The 22,526-nt window shown below is 39.6% G+C and overlaps 1 protein-coding gene across 6 annotated transcripts in view; it reads left to right on the forward strand.

Annotated features, from left to right (window-relative positions):
* pde8b (phosphodiesterase 8B) overlaps positions 1-22,526 on the forward strand; it is a 51,368-nt gene that overhangs the window by 23,013 nt on the left and 5,829 nt on the right. For 5 of the 6 annotated variants that reach the window (XM_017307943.1, XM_017307940.1, XM_017307941.1 and 2 more), the window contains exons 3-20: positions 6,035-6,225; positions 7,412-7,471; positions 8,723-8,780; positions 9,051-9,139; positions 9,225-9,303; positions 10,451-10,591; positions 10,685-10,773; positions 10,858-10,912; positions 12,815-12,866; positions 13,750-13,827; positions 14,420-14,496; positions 15,374-15,538; positions 16,054-16,099; positions 16,502-16,661; positions 16,925-17,123; positions 18,572-18,789; positions 20,345-20,483; positions 22,357-22,524. In XM_017307943.1, the coding sequence (XP_017163432.1) occupies positions 6,035-6,225; positions 7,412-7,471; positions 8,723-8,780; positions 9,051-9,139; positions 9,225-9,303; positions 10,451-10,591; positions 10,685-10,773; positions 10,858-10,912; positions 12,815-12,866; positions 13,750-13,827; positions 14,420-14,496; positions 15,374-15,538; positions 16,054-16,099; positions 16,502-16,661; positions 16,925-17,123; positions 18,572-18,789; positions 20,345-20,483; positions 22,357-22,524 (2,064 nt within the window). The remainder of the gene's footprint in view (positions 1-6,034; positions 6,226-7,411; positions 7,472-8,722; positions 8,781-9,050; positions 9,140-9,224; positions 9,304-10,450; positions 10,592-10,684; positions 10,774-10,857; positions 10,913-12,814; positions 12,867-13,749; positions 13,828-14,419; positions 14,497-15,373; positions 15,539-16,053; positions 16,100-16,501; positions 16,662-16,924; positions 17,124-18,571; positions 18,790-20,344; positions 20,484-22,356; positions 22,525-22,526) is intronic. The other variant, XM_008423404.2, reaches the window with a different exon arrangement.

Below are 22,526 nucleotides of genomic sequence, written 5' to 3' on the forward strand. Positions count from 1 at the left end.
TTGAACATGTTTGTATTTTGTCATGTGAAAGGAAAATTAGAAATAGGTTGTTTAATTATTGATTTGGTATGTCTTCATAATTTCTGCATTTATTTTTATATATATATGTATTTATATATAGGTGATTTTTTTTTATGTTAATTTTTTTTTTACAAAAAAAGGGACACATTCAGTTAGATTGAATGGAAAGCAAATGTGAATCTTTGTTTTCAAGTCTTGCCTCAGAATCTACATTATTTAGGCATGTACTTTTTTTTAAATTTAAAATATCTTCTAGCTCCAGTGTAAAGTGTTCTTTACAAAATTTAACTGTATTGATCTTTGAGAGTGAACTTGTATTATTATGCCATTTTCAATCATGTTTATTGTTTATCACAATGGTTTCCGGGACCGTTTATCATCCAGCAAAATGTGTTACAGTGACAGGTTTACACTGTACACAGTGTAATTTTCTCTTCGGTTCAGTGTCGGTACAGACACTGCCCATTTCCAATTGTGCACTAAGTTGGGTTTAGGTAAGGTCCTTCTGCTAATGTAATATGGGAGAAAAAACTAGGTAATAAAATTATGCAAAAGCCTTTAAACACCTGACTCTTAATTCAGCCATAAATAGAAACTAAGTTCAACTCAGAGAGGAAAACAACCATATCAAATCAGTTTGTTGGGATGACTGATGGTGGCTTTACAGCCTTAAAGGGGCAGCATTATGTGTTTTCCAGGCTCATAGTATCATTTTATAGTACAATGAAGTAACTAAAGTTATATATGTCAAATATAACTTAAAAGAATTTTGACTTTAATATTTACTGTATTGAAATTGGGCCTCTGTTTCTTTAAAACCTCCTGCTCTTTCTGTAACTCTACCTCCAGGAAGGCATCACAACATGGCTCCTCTATTAACTCTTTATCAAAGTTTTTACCAGCATTTCACTGAGAAGTAGCTCCTATATTGAGATCAGGCCATGCGCCGTTCCACTAGATGTTTGCTAATTGAAGCTGGCTAGTCTGATGGAGCTGTGTGGGAAGGTTCTGCTCTGTAAGGAAGAAGCCCAGAAGCTTTGAAACTGCGGATCGAGGTTCAACCAGATGTTTTGTACAGCTAAATAGTCGCCATGGTAGATGAAAAGATTTTTCAAACATGCATGAAACAATCAAAGCAACACTCCAGACATGCTCTGATCATGGAATAACATCAAAACATGGGTGTAAAGCTAAAATAAATTGACATAATACTGCTCCTTTAAAACTGGAAAAACAGATGAGAAAAAAATTCAGCTGAAGCAAAATAAGATTAAGATGTTTTGTTCCTGAGTTTGTCCTTAAAAGATATTTTTTTATTAGTCGCACCAATAAAATCTGGATTTAGTTCTCGCACATAAAAATAAAATAACACCAAATTTGTGATCCCTCGTGACCCGCTGTTTTTTTTTTTTTTTTTGCGAAACATGTCCTGAGCTGACTCTCATTACTGTGGTCGAGTTGGCCTCTTTGGAGGACCGTTTCCGCGCCTCCCTCTCCTCTCTCTTCATCAAGAACGCAAGGCACCGGGTTCTGAGTCGGGGATTGTCTGCGCTCATCCTCTGGTTACGGATTAGGACGTATGGCGGGGAGATTTATCCTTATGTAACGGGGGGGAGGGAGGGCAGGAGGGAAGTAAAAGCTTGTGGAGGTTACTCAGATGGTCGGGATGTGAGCGCCACAAAGCATTCCTCTGTTGTGGCGGTTCGGCCCCCAGTTGGGGAATGAGCCGCTTTATTAAGCTCTCGTTTATTGCTTTGATTTGATTTGCCTGGATTTGTGAGCCGCGCGAGGCGTTTGACCCGTCTCCAGGGGTTTCTGAGTTCAGGCCTGGCACGCCGCTCGTGTCCGTCCATCAATCTTACAGACCAGACAAGACACATTTGTGCAGGTGGAGGGAGCTTTATTAAAAAAAGGTTTTAGAGCCCTTTTTTTTTTTACGGTCCATAAAACCCTAAACTGCTCCCCTAAAATGTGCACTCTTCCATATTTGTGGCTGTGCCTCCAAACTCTCTCCTGTGTCCATGACCTAACCCCTCTTTGTCCTCGCCGCTCCCATCTACAGGAACATAGAGATAAAAAGAAAGATTTTTTTAAAAAAGAAGCTATGCAGGGGAGAGCAATATATTGAGTGTTTTTCCTTGACATTTTACTGTCAAGGAAAAACTTGACAGTAAAATTTTTCCTTGACAGTAAGTGTCAAGGAAAACTGTCCTGGAAACTGTCTCAGTCCTGGACAGTTTCCAGGTCTGAGAAACTGTCCAACCTTTCGGGCCTGGACAGTTTCAAAATCTCTGAATACTTCCTTCATATAATATTGGACTTCAGATACAGCCGAGTTAAAGGAAAGCAACTCTTATGTGATCGTATTTCTCAGACGTCCATTTGCAGTGTACCTGCAGCGTGCTGTAAAACGTGGAGTTTCAATCATGCTGTCGCTTAAAACTTTTATTAACTCATGCTAGCTGTTGCAGAACATGCAGTGCCTTATGCAGTATTCACGGCCCTGATAGTCTTCCATATTTTGTCCAGTTGCAGCATCAATCTTTGATGTACTGTATTTTATTGGGGTTTTGTTATTATTAAACAACATGTGGAGTTTTACTCTGACACCTTTCAGCTAAAGTCTGCAGCTATGGAATAGAGTTAAGGTTAAGTCTCGATTTAGGGTGGCTGAATACACGTGCAGGCAATTCAGGCTTGTGCTTGTTAGAAAAATCTTTACCCTGAAAACCATTTCTCAATTTCCCGTCATGTCTCTGAAGCTCGCGGCTGTAATATGACAAAATGCCGACAGATTAAGGTGATGAGAAGTTTTAAATGACACGTTAAGCTCCTGCTACAAGTGAAGGTTCTAGAAAATGTTGATCGTTTGTACGAAGTTGAAGTGAAACTGTGCAGACAAAAAATTTGCTGTTGTGTCGTTGATAAGCTTTGGTAATTTCTACCTATCAAATAGAAAAATGCAATTTGTGTCCCTTTTCATTCTAATAATGACTGTCAGCTTGATAACATTTTTGACAACACCTTGTTGTAATCGGTAATAAGTCTTTATTGGCTTGTGGCTCCTCTTTTAAACTACCATACCAGACGAAAGTAAAATTCAAATGTGCTACAACTGCTTAGGTTTGTTCTTGGCGTTTTTAAGGCCTCTCTGCTCTCCTCAGGAAAACAAACTGTACCATAAGCTTTTACAGAAACATCAGCCAGGCACCACTCACACTCTGATCAGGTTTACAAGACTGATAGAATTCAAGTGGACAGAATTTTTATTACGGCACAAAAGCTGGAGTGACAAATAATTAGAAACACTCTCTCACTCAGATCTAATTTTAACACAGCAAATTGATCCGGTGAACTCTGGAAATGTGAGGCAGCCAGCAGCAGCCGTCGAGGATTAGCCGCTGGGCTAGCATGAATGTTAACTGTGCAAACAGGGAAGTCAGCAAGGGGTGGCTGGTGTAGCTTGTGTGGTATTTAAAATGTAGATTAAACATAAGTAGAGAGATAAATATGTAGAGAGAGAGAGATAGAGAGGCACAAATATAGAGAGACATGTAGAGATACACATATGGAGAGATATAGATATAGAGGGATAAAGATAAAGAGTGACATGCAGATGAAGGTGTGGCCGTAACGTTGATGGTGTGGTGCAGAGAAGCCGTTTGTCTAAATGCGTCGGTGCGCATCAGACCAACGGCGCCTCCTATCAGCCTTTTACTGGTAACATTCCCGGGTGGAAGGTGTGCGCTCCGGTGTCCGTGGGGTCCCCTGTGTGTGGAATTTCACATGCTAGCATCATGGTTACACAAGCCTGCACGGGATCAAAGACTGTAGACCTTTCACAGGCACTCACAAGTAAGAGTCCACCTTCTCTCTCCGACCGCTGCTTCAGTTTCTATCCTCTTGTGCCAGCCCCACTCGTTTTTTTCATCAGATTCAGTGTTTGTTTGTTTTTTATCCGTTTCCACCTGTAAAGGCACTATGCGACACAATTCTCCTGTTTTACAGTTTTTTAACAGCACAAGGATTGTGGAAAGTCACGACTTTAGTCTGCCTCTGCTTCTTTTACGCTCTCCCTCATCGCCTACCCTCTCTCTCTGAGTGCTGACCCTCCGTACTCTCGCTCTGTCCCAGTATCCTTTGTTGTCCTTGGAGGGAGTCAGGAGGTGATGCTGCTGCGCGGCAGAGCCGAGTGCTGTTAGTTCTGGCTGCGGACCAGCTGCCCTTTGGGTGCACGAGAGCGTGCCTGTGTGCTCTGTTGCTTTTCTGCACCGCTGTACTAAAGGTGGCTGCTGTTGTCAGTGGTCCAAGCACGGTTTGAGATCAAAAAAGCGACTTAAAAGCTCTGTGGGATTCTGCATCCAGTAGGCAGGTTTGGGGACTGCTGGCTGTTCAGTTTCAGCCAAAGGAGTACATATACGGTATCAGAGAAAGTGGAAATGTAGTTACTCTTCTTCGTTTTCTTCATAAGGAAAGTGCTTCATCTATGCTGATAAGGAGAGTTCAGGTCTCTAACCGTCTGCATGGCAACTGGATTTATTACAGGAGAGCAAGACATTGACATCACAGTCTCTGTAGAAATCAATTCTCATGCAAATTTTTAGCACATTTTTAAAATGTTGCAAAAAAAAAAAAGAGACAGAGTAGATGTGTTTCTTCTACTAGTTTGGAGCGAATCAACCAGACTCCACAAATCGTGATTTGGTCAGATGTTGACGCTACTCATGGCTGTAAAGAGCAAGATGTAGACTTTGCAAACTGGTATTGACCACACATCTCAGAAGAATGAAGAGAGTTTGCCCCTCCAGGCTGGAGATGTGGACCTTTTGTCCAGGTTTTGTGCTTCTGGTAAGGCGCAGACCCACCAGTGGATGGGAGCGTTCCCTCAATCCCAGTCAGGACTGCCTCTCGCCAGCCACTCCCTCCAAGTGGACAGGCCTTCCCTCCATGCTGGAACCCACTAGTGGATGGGGAAGTTTGTCATGTCAAAATTTATTTGGCAAATGCATTTTCCATCTCCTCTTTAGCATATGAACTCTTTTTTGTTTTTGGAAAAGCCAAAAAAACACCTGAAGCAAGTGCAAAAACATTTTTGCTAAATTGATAATGTAATTTCCAATTTTGTCATTTTCCATCTACCTTTTCTAACATGATACTTCAAGAAGCACATTAGAAAATGTTGATGGAAACGTGGCTAGCAAAACTAGCTCTACTAGCTCTTGAAAACTAGTGGAGAAGCAAAGAGAGGAATGTTTAAAATGTTTTTGTTTGTTTCATATTGATGTCATAAATTGAAGAAAATATGGAGAAACTAAAAAAAGTTTCAGCAAAAATAAATTAATTAATTAAATAAAACACCAGGAAAAAATTGAAGCGAGATCATTCCTGAAAGACCTGAAACAAGAATACAGTTATACATGATACCTTGTAGAAGGAGGCAGAGCAGCCATGTGTCAATGTATTTTTTTGGATTTTATGCTATTGCATAATACTACAGTGGAGGTAAAAATGATACATGGTTCTCTTTTCTTTGTTTTTATATATAACAAATTCTGCTTTGCTAAATATCTAAAGCTCAGTCAAAACGGCTAGATTGGGTCAGCTGTGACTAAGCCAGAAAGAAGAAACATTCAATTGGAAAGAAATGTTTTTCAGTCCAACTTTGTTCTCGCCACTTGTCATCGTGCCTATGGGTAAAACACAAAAACATAAGTTGCCTGCCAATTTGTGTAATGTTATATGAACGAGTGTAAAAAAAAAATATTGATGTAAATATCATTGATTTATTACACAAACCCCCATTAAAATACGCTGAAGTTTCTCGCTGGGATGTTGCAAGTTAAAAAGTTTATAGGGTATGAAGATTATTTTAAACATTTGAAACCAATGAGGGAAGAAACATGTAATCTGTAAAAACATATTATGCAATTTTTAAAAAAAAATTTAACTTCACCTATTTTGGTGCCTCCGTGAAAGTCGCACAACATTGTCCTGGTTCGCTTGACTTCGTCAGGTTCTGCTGGTGTTCGCTAAAGAGGACAGCCAGAGCGATGCCTTCTGGTGGGCCTGCGACCGCGCCGGCTTCCGGTGCAACATCGCACGGACGCCCGAGTCTGCCGTCGAGTGTTTCCTGGACAAGCACCACGAGATAATCGTCATTGACGGACGTCACTCGCGCTACTTTGAGTCCGAAGCCGTCTGCCGGTGAGTCTGGCCTCAAATAAATGGGGGAAGACGGGATATCTATAGAAAAAGTACTTCTCTGTCTTTTAAAATGGGACATGTTTCAATTCCAAGACCTGAAAACAGGACACCAAAGAGAATTTATTAACTGAGTTTTATCCAAAATGTTGTAACTTCTGCTATCATTTTTTTTTAACCTGAATCTTGTTAAGCGGCTCGAGTTGTGAGGGCTCGTTGGCGCCATCTTGTGTTTACTGGAGGCACCAGCAACATAGTGAACCACAAAAGAGCCCTGACCCCAGTGTTTTTTTTGTGTTTTTTTTTTCATTTAAAAAGGATAAATAAAGGTGTTATGAGCCAAAAGAGGCTAACGGAAATATGTGGTAAAATAATCACTAAGCAATGAGTTAATTTGCTGACAAGAGAGCTGCTCTACGTCTAGCGCTGTGGCAGCTGTTAAGTTCATGCTGGTGTGTGTTTCTGTCCCCTCTTGCTTTGTGGCGTGCATGAGGATTTATTCCGAGGGTATTTTTAGTCCCCTATTTTTCACTGTTTTCCCCTTCCTGCCGGGCTTTCCAGGAGTATTTTGGACATGTTGACTTTAATATGAGATCTGTGTCTGGATTTAGTGCAACACTCAAAGCGCAGATTAACAAATAGAGGCATCAAAAACTGGGCGTTCTTTGCCCATTTAGAAAAATGTAGTGAAATTCACCACCACGTATTTCGTCCAATGATTTATTGTACGTCCTTTGGAAATTTTCCCAAGAAACTGACCCATTAGTCTCCCCTGTCCTGTGATAACCACAGTCCCGGCTCCTGCTGTGCCTAGCTTCTATCACTCCCTTCCTTAATATCATTTTTTTTCCTTCTACCTCCATCTCCCCTAAGGACTTCTGCCATCATCCGTTCCCTCTGTCGCTCCTTTTTGTGCTCCATCACTGTCGACTCGTTGCTTCTCCACCTCCAGACCGCTTTCCCACACTTCCTGCCAGCTGTGTGGACTCGGTGGCCAAAACCTCCGAAGCGCAAGCCGCATTTGGTGCTTCTGTGTTAAACACAGAAATGTTCTGTCCTTCTTCTCCAGCAGTGACATCACCCCCATTCTGCCCACATGTCCGTCCCGCGCCTCGGTCCAAGCCACCTCTCCAAAGTCCAGCGTCAGAGTTTAATGATGTGTTTGTTGATTCACCTGCTTCATTTTCAGGATGATCCGCGCCACAAAGCCCTCGGAAAGCACAGTTATACTTGCTGTCGTACCACAGAAGTAAGCTTTACGTTTTTATTTGTACTTGTATGCAGGTTATAAGTGTCTCTGAAAAGTACCATATATTTGTATATAACCACAAGGTTTAATGTACATTTTGGGGATTTTATGGAATATGTACATTTTTGTGAAGTGAACGGAAAAGGATTTGAAGTTTTTAGTTGTCTTTGGACTCTTTCAACACTCGTATTCAACTCCTTTGCTCTATTCTGGTAAAAGCCAAACCCCTTTTTCTACGTCTTATTTCATACAGAGGGACTGGACTCTTGGCTATTGAGAAATGATTGGTTGGAATTTGTTGAAGTCTTATACAATTGGATCTGATTATAACGTCCAACATTTGGCCATGACGTATGTAAAGAGCCAGATCCATTGGGAAGGAAGATATATAGGCTACGAAGCTTACCACAAATTGTGTGCCACCTCATTTGCCATTAACAGAGCCAACTAAAAAAATTGAACTTTTGCCAAACTCCATAGGGAGTTCAACCACAACATTCTAACCAGCAATAAAATGTCTTAAATATTAATTTTGCTTCAACTTTAATTGCTCAATATTTGGAAGGGTAGCCAAAACGGACGACTGGCTTCGTTCACTTCCTCTGTTGCCGTTGCCAATTCTAAATGAATCCGTCCACAACTCCTCCTTCTTTCTCTGCTCATTGGCCAGGATGAAAAGCATCTTGAGAAATTGAGCTCAATGGGACAAATCTCTGGAGCTTGAGAAAAAAGCCTTGAGGGTGAAAGCTACAATACAGAGGTGTAGACTTAGCATAGTCATGTGTTAGAGTGGTCCATCAGACATTAATCAATTAGAACTTAATCTAATTGAAACTCAATTTAATAAAAAAAAATTATGTCCACAGCTCTTCTCCATCCAAACTGATTGGACTAGAGCTATTTTGAACCAGGACAGACAAAAGTTATAGTCTAATTGTACATAAATGGTAGACATACCCCAAAAGTCGGTGATTGTACAGAGTATTGAAACACGTGCTCCTCACTTTTATGATTTTTATTTGTAAATAATTGAAAACCATGTTTGAATTTTGTTTTTTAGTTTGCTTTTTGTCAGCTATTATACACAATCAAGTGTGACTGTAAAGAGATTAAAAAGTGTAAAGGTATAAATTCTATTACAAGATAAGCTATCAGCTTTTCTTGGTTTTTGTGTCTACTTTAGGTTTAGTTTGGTTCTGTTATGTTTTTGATAAATACTCACTGTAATGATTGTTCTCTGCCAATTCACAGACTCCCGGACCAAGAGGAACCGTCTGTTCTCCCTCTCCTCTGCGCTGGATTTAGCAGAGTATGTCAAACCAGTTTACCTCCTCTCTTAGCTGTGTTTTTACATGATGCTCAAGGGCTTACTTTAATAGAAAACTAGAGTTTTTCTGCAAAAATAGAAACATGACTGTCATTCTGAGTGCGAGTTGTGTTACCTGTCGTGCTAAACGGTGTGAAAATGACGTGGGTGGTTTCTAAACAAGTCGCAGTTGAGCAGATCCTGACTCATCCCACTACCCTCTCATCCTTCTGTCTCTCCTTCAAACACCACTTAACCTGGGTCGGACTCCAGAGGTTCATGGAGAACAGCAGCGTGTCAGCATGCTACAACGAACTCATCCAGATCGAGCATGGAGAGGTGCGCTGCCAGTTCAAACTCAGGTACGGCACACGCAAGTGTCCGCATGAACGGATGCAAGCAGAATCATTGGGCATTTTGAGTTACATCAAGTTCACTCATTCATAGGGCTTGCAACTCTGTCTTTACGGCTTTGGAGTACTGCCAAGAGGCTGTGGAAATCACCAGTGAGGATCACATCATTCAGGTGGGATTTACATTACATATATCTGTCGGTCCTTATCTTTAGCTACCTKTATCTATCATTATCTTTAGCTACCTCTATCTATCATTATCTTTAGCTACCTCTATCTATCATTATCTTTAGCTACCTCTATCTATCATTATCGTTAGCTATCTCTTTCTAAATTATCTTTAACTTTAGCTATTTATCTTCATAACTTTCTCTGTCTCTATATCTCTTTTCTCTCTCTCTCTTTTTTCTATCTGTCTATTCAACTACCTCGTACTTACATTCTTGTTTGTGGGAAAACGCCATACGGCTAACATTTATGCTAGCCTAGTAGTTCTGTCTATCTAAGATAACTAGCAAAAAGCGCACCATAACAATTGAATAAAATGTCTGACTTTTCACTTTTTCATCCCTTAACTGAGAACCATTAGCACATTTAGTTAAATTACTAATATTTGATTAATTCATTACTATTTAGCCACATTAGCGGTACCTACCAATGGTCTAATGGTTTATTAGCTGTTTACTGCTTTAAAAATAACTGTTTCAGTAATTGTTTATTAGCAATGTATGATGAGCTCATAAAATAATAACGTAGCTTCTAGTAATTATTACTATGTATTTATTAAGGGCTTAATTCTTGTTAGTAATTGATTTATTAACTATTCATTGACTGTGATTATTAAATAAAAATAAAACTATTTCTTGGTAAAACATTACACATTTTCTATGAATTGTGATTAATGTTATAAGTATATTAGGTTCTTATAGCCTAATCAATGTGTGGGTCATTTTTTGGAGGGACCCTAATTGTAAAATAATAAATATTTCAGTTTTAATTAACTAATTACTAATAAACCTTTGTTATTATTAATAAACCTTTGTCATAATGAACCTTTGTTAACAATGCCTTTTAATGTACATTTTTAAGTGGTCACATCTTTGATAACTATTTTGCTTAATGCTTTATTGGCCATTTATTTATATATCAAGAAATTTCAGGCCTTTTTAGTATCAATGTCATTGATACTAGCTTGTTGTTTAATTTTGATTTGACCATTTTTAACTTTGCCAGTAAGTTAACATCCAATAATCACAGAGATGTTAGCAGGAAAGTGTTCGTCAATGCTGTGACTCTAATCTCTCTGTGGTTGTGACCCAGTATGTGAACCCTGCCTTTGAGAGGATGATGGGATACCACAGGGGGGAGTTGATCGGAAAAGAACTGACTGAGCTTCCCAAGAGCGACAAGAACAGAGCCGATCTACTCGATACAATCAACACCTGCATCAAAAAGGGCAAAGTGAGTTTTGGATCCATCTGTCAATCCGTTGCTGTTGAGCTTGTAAACCCAGGAGGGTTTTTAATCAGCCTGCTCGCTCTGTCGTGTCTGAAGGAATGGCAAGGCATTTACTTTGCCAGGAAGAAGTCAGGCGACAGCATTCAGCAGCAAGTGAAGATACTGCCTGTCATCGGCCAGGGAGGGTGAGCTACATCTACTCAATCCAAGAATAGCTTCTGCAGCTTAACAAGAAATTTGAAAATCTGACAGATTCCTTCTGCCAACAGAAAAATACGACATTTCGTAGCCATCAAGCGAGTTCATACCGACAACAATAATCAGGTGATTACACTTTTTTCCTCTTAGTTTTCTACACATCCTTCATACGGCTATAGGTTTTAGAGATTTAAGCTGCTATGTTGGGTATCCAGACTTTCATACACCAGAAAGTTGGATTAACAGACTTTATTTAGCCTTTTCAGCTTAGGTTTGGAGATAGAAAGAGTTACAATGATGTACAAAGTAAGTCTATTAATTATTGGTTTCTGCTTTATGAGTACCACTCAACTGGGTTACACAACTTCAGGAAAAATGCTCATTCTTCTGCTGTCGTATGTCCAGAGAAAAATTGAGTTCCAGAAAAAAGATGTTACTTCTGACTTTAGACACAACAAGGCATGACTACTGCCAGACCTGTAGAGTCAAGAAATCTCTCAAGTCAAGAAGTAGACAGCTAAACTTAAAGATCTCAAATACATCATGGTCCAATCTAAAAACTCTTAAGAACAGATGAAAAGCAAGTCTATTAATAACTATTAATCTGGAAAATGTTACTGTTATTTCTAATGTTTTTTTGGACTCCAGTGAACCACAGTGGCAGTCATTATCCACAACAAGAGGAAATAGGACAGGAGTGAACATTCCCAGGACTTTATCAGCCGAACAAAATTACTCCAGGAGTGCATCAAAAACTCACCCATTAGGTCACAATGGAATGGCATCTGAGGAGGCATTGAATTATCTGTCACTGATTCAACAATAGGAAAGAAACCAGAGAAAAGAGTTCCAAGGGAAAAAAACGCTACAGACCAAAAACAAGTCAAAGACTTGTCTCACCTTAAGACTTTTTGAGAAAATATTCTGCAAATTCATGAGACAAAAGTGTAGACTTAATGTTTGTGGCAGCTTACAGAACTGAAATATCTGAAAGTAAATCAACAAATCAAAACAGAAGAAAGGGGACCAATATTCTTTCACTGCATGGCAAAAAGTTCTCTGGTTTATATTGTTTGAAATGCTAATTTTAGTTAGCGCTTGAAATTAAACCCAAATTGTCAAGTTTAAATACAAAATCCCGGGAAGGGGTGGAGGGGGGGGGGGACCCGACATGCTCCCAGGACCACAGAGCCCCAAGCGACTACCATGAAGCAGACGTGTTGCTGCCTTCAGCTGAGCTGCAGGCCAATACCATCAGACCATGCTAAGCTACAGCTAAGCACCACTATCTCCCTCTAAGGCCCACCAAGGCTAGAAACCAGGTGCCAAGGCTATTTATACAACAGCTTTAGTTCATCATTCTGTTTCATGTACAAGGTGAGTCGGCGGCTCGCCAAAGCCAAATGATTACAAACTGTTCCAGCTTTTTGGGTAATAAACATTCTTAGACACGGCAGCAGCTGATCCTAACCTTGAACTGTTTGTCTCTTACAAAATGTATTTAACTTCAAATTTGATTCAAATAATCTCCGTTTTTTTTTAGCAATAGCAACATATTTTCTAAATTTTCCACCTGAAAATTTCAATTAAAATCCTTTACATTCATAGACACATGTTGATAATTACATAACTGTGCCTGTTTGTTTGTTCGTGCTGTGCAGAGGTACAGTGAGTCACTGGGTGAGGAAAATCTTCCATAACCAGATTAGAGAGGCCTTGCACATCCATAACTACATAACCTTGGCGTGACAAACACGGCGTACCGAACAAACTGTCAGCCGCATGCGTGAGCTACAAGTTTGAACATAGAAGGAGTAATCCCAATTAATCTCTTTCAATGGCATTGAAACGACAAGAGAATCGCTGAGCAGCTGGAATTATGGGACACAAACACAATAACATTGTGACCACCGCAGTTAGGACTAGCTTAGGTACTGGCAATGAGGCAAGTTTGATCGAAAACAACACTCTTAATCTGCCTGGTGATGTGGAGAAAGAGTTGAACTCTGGTTTATCGCTTTCTGTCAGGTCCTCAAAATGAACAAGGAAGACAGATGCAGCGGGGACCATTCTCATTCAGGTAACTCATTACTGTGTTTTCATTCTTGTTTATATGGACAGAAGCTTTTTACCAACCTGAAATGTAAGGTTGTGATTTGTTCTACATTACACTAAAAGGCAGACGAATAAAGCTGTTTTAGGATAATAAACCTGAGTTTAAATCTGCTCCTTACTCTTAAACTAGACACAGAGCAGGATCTGTGCAGAAGGCCTGAAGTGCAAATAAACAAATCACCAAATGCAACTACAGATTTAAAAACACAACATTAGCTAAGCATAATTACAATGTAAAAAAAAAAACCACTTAATTTTTTGACAATTTTGGAGTTTTTGACAATTCAAAAGTGGAAAACTGTTGATTCTTGGTTCTCAGAAAATGTTCAGAAGTCTTCTGAAATAATTTTGAGGGTAATCTCAAAAATGTCAGTTTTTCTAGCAAATTGTCAACTCTTATGTCTCAGACATTTCCTCGTTTTTTCTTGAACATTTCTGAGATTAATCTAAAAAGTGTTTTAGTTTTTTGGCAGAAATGTACTCCTTTTTCCTTTTTCCATCTACAATAGCCTTAATCCGCTGTCATATTTATCAAGTAGACTGTTTCAAGTAAGAAAAAAAAAACATTTATCTTTTGAACCTTATGGGTGGGACTGTTTCTGTATGTACTTGGTCCAATCTGCTTTGTGAATCCAGTGCAGAAATGAATTAAATAGTGGCAGTAAAACAGTTGCAAAAAATAGTTATATTTGAAGTCACGTATAACATTTGAAACTGCAGATGTAAAGAGTAACTAAAAGAAAACGACATTATCGATTACAATTTTTTTAGTCTCGACTAACATTTCTATTAAGGAAACAGCCGCAATACGTCTCTATCTGCATTTAACGTCTTCTCTTCCTGTACAGAGTGCCATTCACTGCGACACAGGGACAGACGGAAAGATTCAATCGATGCCAGATCGGTTGGTTCCCGTGGCAGCGACGGTAGGTCTGCTCAGAGCTTTCCATTTCACCGAACAGAGCTGCACCGGTCCTGCTGTGTGAAGAAGAAAACAACAGGGGCTCAGAGAGAGTTCAACACAAAAGGAATAAAATAGAAACAGGAATAAGAAAGAAAGAGCGGGGGATAATTGGAGATGGAAAGTCAGAGTGTGAGTCAGACGGTGTTATGGTTGGTACTTGAAGCTGCAGAGATCCTAAAGGGAGATGTCGTAGGCTGATGACATCTGCACTCCCACTCCTTAACCCTCTTTGACGCAGCTGCTGCTATTTTCAGAGATCTCTGCTGAATGCAGCTCTCCTCTGCCTACCTATTTTTCTTTCATTCAAATCCTAAATTATTCCTCTATTAGGTAGAATAGTGTCATGACTACTGCGGCCTAAAATTACTGATTATGCGGCACCTTTTTTAAAAAGATACAACATATTATGTGTGTATGTGTACATCTAAGTGTTTGCGATTTCTGAATCCTCTAACTTTTGGTGTTGATCTTTGAACACATGCCAGCAAAGACATTCATAGACTTGTTCATAGCGAGTTTTCACTCTGCTAACAGTTACGGCTTCTTCGTTACAGCTCCTAGTTTACAGAACCGGAGATATTCTTCTGTTGCAAGAATCCATTCGATGACAATTGAGGCTCCCATCACTAAGGTACATCCTTCCCCATTTACTCCTTCATGTCTGTTTGAATCGTGAAGAAATATTTATTTCTGAATTTCTTTATGTGTACCGTTTTGTGGAACACTCCATGAGGTGGAAAATTTTCTTTGCCAGAAACAATTTAAGCAACAGATTATTTTCCATCAAAGACTTTAAAGCAGGGGTGTCCAAAGTGTGGTGAGAGGGCCATTTGCGGCACGCTGAAATTTGTTTCCCGGTCCCCAAACACAGTTCTCGAATGGAGCAGATGGACACTGCTTGTCTTTTAAGGCAACATGTTCACAGACACAAGATCTTGTTTAATTAATAATAATTTAAAAAAATATTTAAAATGTGGCTGTTAAATGTGAACAAATTTCAAACCAGCTGGGTTTCTATTACAAATGTGTGCAAATTGCCAAAAACAATGCAATTTTTGAATTGCAGTGTTTCCATCAAATAAGAAATGCAATTAAAATCACTCATATTACAGTGCTATTATCAATATATTACTTGAAAATGGTTTCAAAAGAACAATATTATAATTTATCGCGATAATTACCGGCACAATTTATCACGCGGTGAAATTTATCGTGACACAAACCTCACACAGATTCAGTTCAAATAAAGCTGCTGGATGGATCACATCGTGCTGCATCTAGTAACATAATATCTGTGTTTCACATTGTCCCGCCACTACAGGGCCTACAATGCCGTTATGGACTCAAAAAGAACTTTATTTGGCTGTTTTTGTTTTTTTTCTCTTTTTGTTTTGTTTTTGCTTTCTCCAGTACAGACATTGCAGCGCGTCACATGCAGACCTCCGTGGCACACGCATAAAGAGTCGCTCTGTTATCGTGTGTAATGCCTGTGGTGTGTTGGTGTGCAGGTAATAAACATCATCAACGCGGCCCAGGAGAGCAGCCCGGTAACGGTCGCCGAGGCTCTGGACCGCGTGCTGGAGATCCTGAGGACCACCGAGCTCTACTCCCCCCAGCTGGCCTCCAAAGATGACGACCCCCACACCAACGACCTGGTCGGGGGGCTCATGACCGTAAGAAGCAGCAACATATCAAACCCTCCTCAAACTAAAACCTCCGATTTTTTTCAAACCAGATCCAATTTTAATCAAATTTTGTTTTCTTATTATTATTATTATTATTATTATTATTATTATTATTATTATTATTATGAAGGTTAGGCTACTAAAATGTATGCTTAGGTACAAGGATATAGTTATAATATTAGCAGAATAAAGATGTAATTTTACCACAAGAAGGTCTTAAAATTAAGAGAAAGTCATTTTAATGAGGATAAAGTTTTTAGGTTCTCCAGCTTTATTTATAAAACACTTTAAAAGCAACACTTTTAACAAATATGATATGGTGTACGGTTTAGCAGACAGTATTTGTATTTTTTTTATTTGTTTATTTGTATCAGAATGCAAATTCAGGCTGCTGACAATGTGTGTTTTATAACTGAACTATTGCTTAAAACGATGTAAAATAACATAAACATTTTCTGGGTAATATCAAAAGATTTAGTGTTTTTTTTCTTCATCCTCTTCAGGACGGGCTGCGGAGACTCTCTGGGAATGAATATGTTTTCAGTAAAAGTAAGTTTCAAAACATCACTAAACACCAAAAGGAATTCAAACAAATCTCTTACATGTTCTGTAATATTTTATATTCTTCTGAGTGTTTTGCTAACATTAGAATAAAATCTTATTTCTGGGAACTTTTTTCAAATACTGCATTTGTGGTAGCAGGTAGCTTTCAATGTAAATGAAAAACAATAACTTTAAACTAAAAATAGCAATACTAGTGTGAAAGACTGTTAAGGCTATCATCTTTCAATTTAAAAAAAAAGTAACATTTTTTAAAATAATTTTTGGCCAAACTTCCCTGTTATATAGGGAAGCTTGGCGTTCATTATTAAGATCAGTGAACCATCCAGGTTCTGGTTTCCCTCTTTTACATTCTAACAGTGTGTAATCTTCAATGGTGTGTGTCTGCAGTGTGTTCAGGTTGTTGTGTCCATGTGCTAGATATGAGCCAGAGCCAGCTGGCCATCCCGGTAACGCTGAGCGACGTTCCTCCGTCCATCGCCGAGATGCTGAACGACGAGGAGCGCTGGGAGTTCAACATCCTGGACCTGGAGGCAGCTACGCATAAAAGGTACCGGTATCACCATCATGTCTGTGCTTACTGTTTAATAAATGAAACGAGAAACATGAGCTTGTTTTAAGTCAATAACACTGATGAAAGAGTACTGGTTTAATTGGCAGATTATTTCACTAATAGAATGGAAAAAATGTCTTAAGTGAACAAATCTTCCAGTGGAACTGGAGATTTTAAAATGCGAGTAAAAGAACCCGGAACACAGAAACCTAAAACACTTCTCTCATGTTGTGCCTGCTTTGGTGTTTGCTCCGCTGCAGACCGCTCACTTACCTCGGCTTGAAGATTTTCACCAGTTTCGGAGTGTGTGACTTCCTGAACTGCTCCGAGGCGACGCTGCGCTCCTGGCTGCAGCTCATGGAGGCCAACTATCACTCCTCCAACTCCTACCACAACTCCACGCATGCTGCAGACGTCCTGCACGCCACGGCCTACTTCCTGCGCAAGGAGAGAGTCAAGGTAACAGATCACAGATTGGGCAGCTTGAATTTTTGAAAGGGTTTCCAGGCAAAAATTGCCATTTTATAGCACAGTCAACCTACTTTATTTGCTATAAAACTGCTTTTTACATTAAATAATACTTAAAAGAAATTTGAGTGATTTAATGCCTTGAAATTGGACCTGTTTCTTTAAGAAACTCCTGCACTTTTTGAAGCTCTGCCTTCAAGAAGTCATCACAACTTTGTTCCACTATTAACAACAGTTTTACCAGCATTGCACTGAGAAGTAGCTTTTATAATGAGCTCAGCGGTTCCGCCAGGTGTTTGCTAATTGCTGCTGGCTAGTCTGAAGGAGCTGAGTGGAGGAGTAAAAGCGAAGAGCTACTTTATCAGGCGGAAGATTGGGAACTGCAGCTCTGAGGAGGAACTGCATCTCAAAGGCGGAGCCAAGTCCAACCAGGGATTTCTTCCCTGTGTAAAACCCACCTAAGTTTTACACAGCTGAATGGTTGCTATGACGATTAAAGGATTTCTGAAACATGCATTAAAGAGTCAAAGCAACACCCTAGGTGTGTTTTTTGTGAGGGAATAACTTTATAACATGATGTAAAGCTAAAGAAAAGTTGATTTCACATAATTTTGCCCCATTATAAACAAATAAATTTCATCCTGACATTTTTCTCCTAAAAAAATTCTGTGGGTCCAAATTCAGTCTCAAGACTCGTCTCGCTTGCCAGGTTTTTGCTCTCGTGCTCTCCCGCTAGCTCAGCATAATTCACCATCGTCCTCTGGCCTCAGGCAGGACTCATGAATTAATTTTCTCAGGAAACAAAAAAAACTCTTAGAAAAATCTGAGCTTCTTGGAAAATACAGAGATCAGCGCCGTGTCTGGCCTTTTGCGTTGTTGTGGCGGGAACATTTTCTGAGAACTGGGATTTCTTCCCTGGGTAAACTTTCAGCTCTTGGCAGAAAGTTCTGTTGCCATTTCACAATTATTGTGTATGATGTGTTGTCCCGTGATATAAATTCACATTCTCTGAGAACAGAAGCTTGTACTTGTAATGTGACAAAATGTGAAAATGTTTAAGGGGTTTGAATACATGCATGTTGAAAAACAGCGTGGAAAATAACACTGTATTTTTAGCCTTCATAGCATATTAAAAGGTATTTTTGTACCAAGTTTTGTCAGACAGAACCACATTCTAGATAAATAAATATCAGTGACACGTTAGAAATGAGAAATTATTGCATCCCTCTTTTCTTTCGAATTTCCAAGAAAGACGGCAAAGATGCATTTTGCTAACATTAGCTCTGTAGCTAACAGACTTTTCAAACAAAAAAACAACCAAACCTGCAACAACTGCTAATGTTAAGCGATAGTGGGTTATCTCAGAATTTGATTTCCACATTTATAAAGTTTCGTCCAGCTATACTGACGTCTCCGTTCGGTCTCTGCTGCCTCTTCAGAGCAGCCTGGACCAGCTGGACGAGGTGGCGGCGCTGATAGCCGCCACGGTCCACGACGTGGACCACCCGGGTCGGACCAACTCCTTCCTGTGCAACGCGGGCAGCGAGCTGGCCATCCTCTACAACGACACGGCCGTGCTGGAGAGCCACCACGCCGCGCTCGCCTTCCAGCTCACCGTCCGCGACGGCAAGAGCAACGTCTTTAAGAACATCGACAGGTCGGTGAGAGGAGGGTTGGACAGTGGTGGCTGACAAACCATGAAAACCAATGTGTTAAAAGAAAGAAAATGTTTATAATGTGTCTCTCTGCACTTTTTAAATTGGGGATGAATAAAGTTTTACTGAACTGAATTGAATGCGGTAACATTTTTACTCAAACGCAGACCTGGGGGCACACAAGTCCGTACTTAACTAGTTGATAAACATCACTAAATTCAGCAAAATTTGTGAGGAAAGAATTATTTCGATCTCATTCTAGTCTTGGGTAATAGAAAAGGAAACAAACATCAGTCAAATAATAATAATAGTAAATGTAAATGGTATTCCTTTAATAACACAATTATTATGTTTTGGATCTGAAAAAAAATTACAAATCCATTTTGCTCATCTATTTGTCTCACTAAAATATTGCATTGATTGTTTATTGTTGAGCAGCTAAAAAAAAGCTAAATTTTATGGGGTTTTAATTAAACAAAAATAGTGGCCTTTAAAGTTTGGACGTCTTTAATATGTTATTTCAAGCATAAGCACCACCTACTACAGCTCTTCTACTGCTGACTGTGGCTATAAATATATCTCACAGCACATTTCATGCTAATGTGACTAAACACTTGAATCGTGATGTTTTATGGTTGTTGCTATGTGACGTAAATGCTAGTCAGCAGAAGTCAGTGGACTAACAGCGTGTAACTCTGGATGAGTGGTAAGAAGAAAACCGATGTTGAAAGAAAGCCTTCTGCTCAGCGAGAGCTGAAGGCTCTGAACTATTGCTAAAAACGCTGTGTGTGACAGGAACAAAAAGAAAAGAAAATGTGTTAAAATAAAAGTTAAAGTTTTCCATCAGCAGCACAGTGGGGAAGAGTGGATTGGTTGTCACACTTATTACTTTCTTCTACATTTCAAAAATTGCAATGCTTAGTCAGTGTGACCTTATTTATGCACCACTTTTAATGAAAATATAATTGTTAGTTCTTAAAAAATAACTTTCAATATACAATATTTAATTTAATATCTTAGCTGGGGGAAAAAACACTATAGAAGCAGCAATATCTCTTTTTTCATGAACTTATAAAACATATCCCAACTTGTCAAAAAATGAGTTGGTTCTAAAAACAGAATCATGTCTACCACAGAACAGAATATGGCCTAAATAAATCTATATTGTTTTATTTACGCTCTTTTTTCATTTTCAGTTAAGGAGTTTTTTTTTTTTCATTGTACAAATGGCTGCCATTTGTTTCACATGTGACAGTCAACCCCATCAGTGATTGTTAGCTAGTAGTTACAAGCAAGCCAATGCTACAGTCCAGCAAAGAAAAAAGCTGTTTTACAGAAAAGCTCTGCTTTTCCACCTTCAAATGAGTAGAAAGGCAGATGTTTAATTCTAAGTCCATTGATTAAAGACAACACAGAAAAAGCTATTTTGGACAATCAGACACAAACATCTTGTAACATCTCATTCTGAGGGATTTAGCGACCCATTCTCCCTTTGGTGTTTTAGCTGTCCGCTGACCCTCCTCTCACTCTGTCTCCACACGCTCTCGCTGCCATCAGGAATCAGTTCCGAACGCTGCGCCAGGCCATCATCGACATGGTGCTCGCCACTGAGATGACCCGCCACTTTGAGCACGTCAGCAAGTTCGTCAACAGCATCAACAAGCCAATGGCCGCCATCGAAGAAACCAGCACCAGTGTAAGCTTCAGCAGGTGTCGTTTTGATCTTCTGGGCCAGAAATGGTGGCTTTTTTAACTTAAACAAGATATGATAACAAACACTGGTGATTTTTAATATGCGCTATAGTCGGGGCGGTTACCCAGGGCGGCATCACAAAGGGGCGTAGCAACCAAGAACTAGAAAATACAATGTGCCGTCTAGGACAATTGCTACGTTACTGTAGTGTTTGAGCTTTGTCCCAGTTTGAATGAAAGCTGATATCATTAAAAGTAATTTATAAATCAGTTGTATTCAGATTTAAATCAATTATAACCTCATACACGGTTTCTGCTGATTTCTGCAGCGACAGTGATCGGTTCTGCTGCTCCTCAGATTGGCCTGTAAAGTAGCATCGCCTTAAACCAGTTTGGTCTTAATTTAATACATATCTGGCCAAGTTTATTGTCAAATTTAATCACAGTATTACATGGTGAAAACATTTTTTTCATTCATCTTCACTGTCAGGATTTATTCTGCATTCTTGCTCTCCTAATTATCAGAAAAGTGTTGCGATAACAATTTAGATTTTTCCGATCAATTTCATTACGAATGAAGTGGCAGGAGATCGGTGTAAATTGTGTGAAAAGCAATAAAAGAAACCCGGAAAGATCCTTTCTGTGTGAGTCAGAAGAGGAAAACGCTGAGAATGAATCACAAAACAGTCGCTGCCGTGTTAGCTCTGTAACCCGGTTTGTTGTTCTGACTCTGCATCACACGAAAATTGAGAGTGCTGGTTCACAGGCGGATGTGTTGCAGACTGCAGGATGTAAAACAAGTTGTGGAGCTGCTGCTGGTAGCACATGTATTTTATTTCCTGAGTCAAGTTCACATGAAAGGCTGCAGCTTGAAAACCAATTTGGAAGATTTGTCACGTTGATCCTGGGAGACACGTTTCCATGGTACCTTACCAAATGTTTACTGAACAATTTAGTGATTTTTTTTTTTTTTTAAATGTACAAGCAGCAGAACTCAAAGCAGTATTCCAGAGGAGGCTGGGAAGCAGCTGTAGTTCATAACAAGGTGCACATCATCCATGGATGTACTGCAGACAATAATACTGGTATTTATTTCAAAGCAGTATTTTTCTCTTTTAAAATCTAAAAGCTTTGTTAGCTTCATTTTGTGGCTCACCTCCCAGGGCTGCGTGGTCTTAGGGGCACCATAAGTAAACAAACTTATCTGTCACAGGCGCCACAAACTGGTTTTTAAACTGGTTTTAATTAATTATTTTTGATGGAGATGGGGCACAGAAGGAGGGGCTTATTTCAGCAAACAGCCACCAGTTAGATGTAGCAAACACCAAACTGTGCAAACTGGCTGCGTTTCCATTACAAATGTGCTCAATACTTTGTTGGAATTCCACTAAAAAAACCCACAATTTTCCAATTGCGGCGTTTCTATTAAAAAAGAAATGCATGAATAAAATCAAAAGTGAGTAAATTTGTTCACATTATAAGTCGTGAACAAATTATTTGTTGCAACTTCCTGTCGTCTTTTCCGCCATTTCTGCCAGTAGTAACATCTGGTTGTTGATCACATGATCCATGCGATACAAAAACCGTTTCCAGGTTTACGAAATATATTAATTTTGATACGGACGAAAAACCACTTCATCTCAGCGCAATAACTTTATCATAAAATTTGAGGGTATTTTTTCGAAATTGCCGTTTTTCCATTAAGCAAATTCATTTTCATAACTTCAAATTGTGCAATTATGTGGCCAACGGAAACACAGCTACTGCGTCTTTGTGCTCCCAGGATTAGCCGTTGTCTACGTTAGCATGTTAGCAGATCTGAGTCACTGACGTTTCTGTCAATAACGTCGCTTATTTCTGTGTGATGCATCCAACAGAGCACCAACAGCGACTGCGAGGGCCAGAGCAACATCAGAAACTCTCCAGAGAACCGCCTGCTGATAAAGCGGATGCTAATCAAGTGTGCAGATGTGGCGAACCCCTGCAGGCCTCTGGAGCTCTGCATCGAGTGGGCGGGCCGGATCTCAGAGGAGTACTTCGCCCAGGT

Source organism: Poecilia reticulata, linkage group LG12 (assembly GCF_000633615.1).
Source record: "Poecilia reticulata strain Guanapo linkage group LG12, Guppy_female_1.0+MT, whole genome shotgun sequence".
NCBI classification, from domain to species: Eukaryota; Metazoa; Chordata; class Actinopteri; order Cyprinodontiformes; family Poeciliidae; genus Poecilia; species Poecilia reticulata.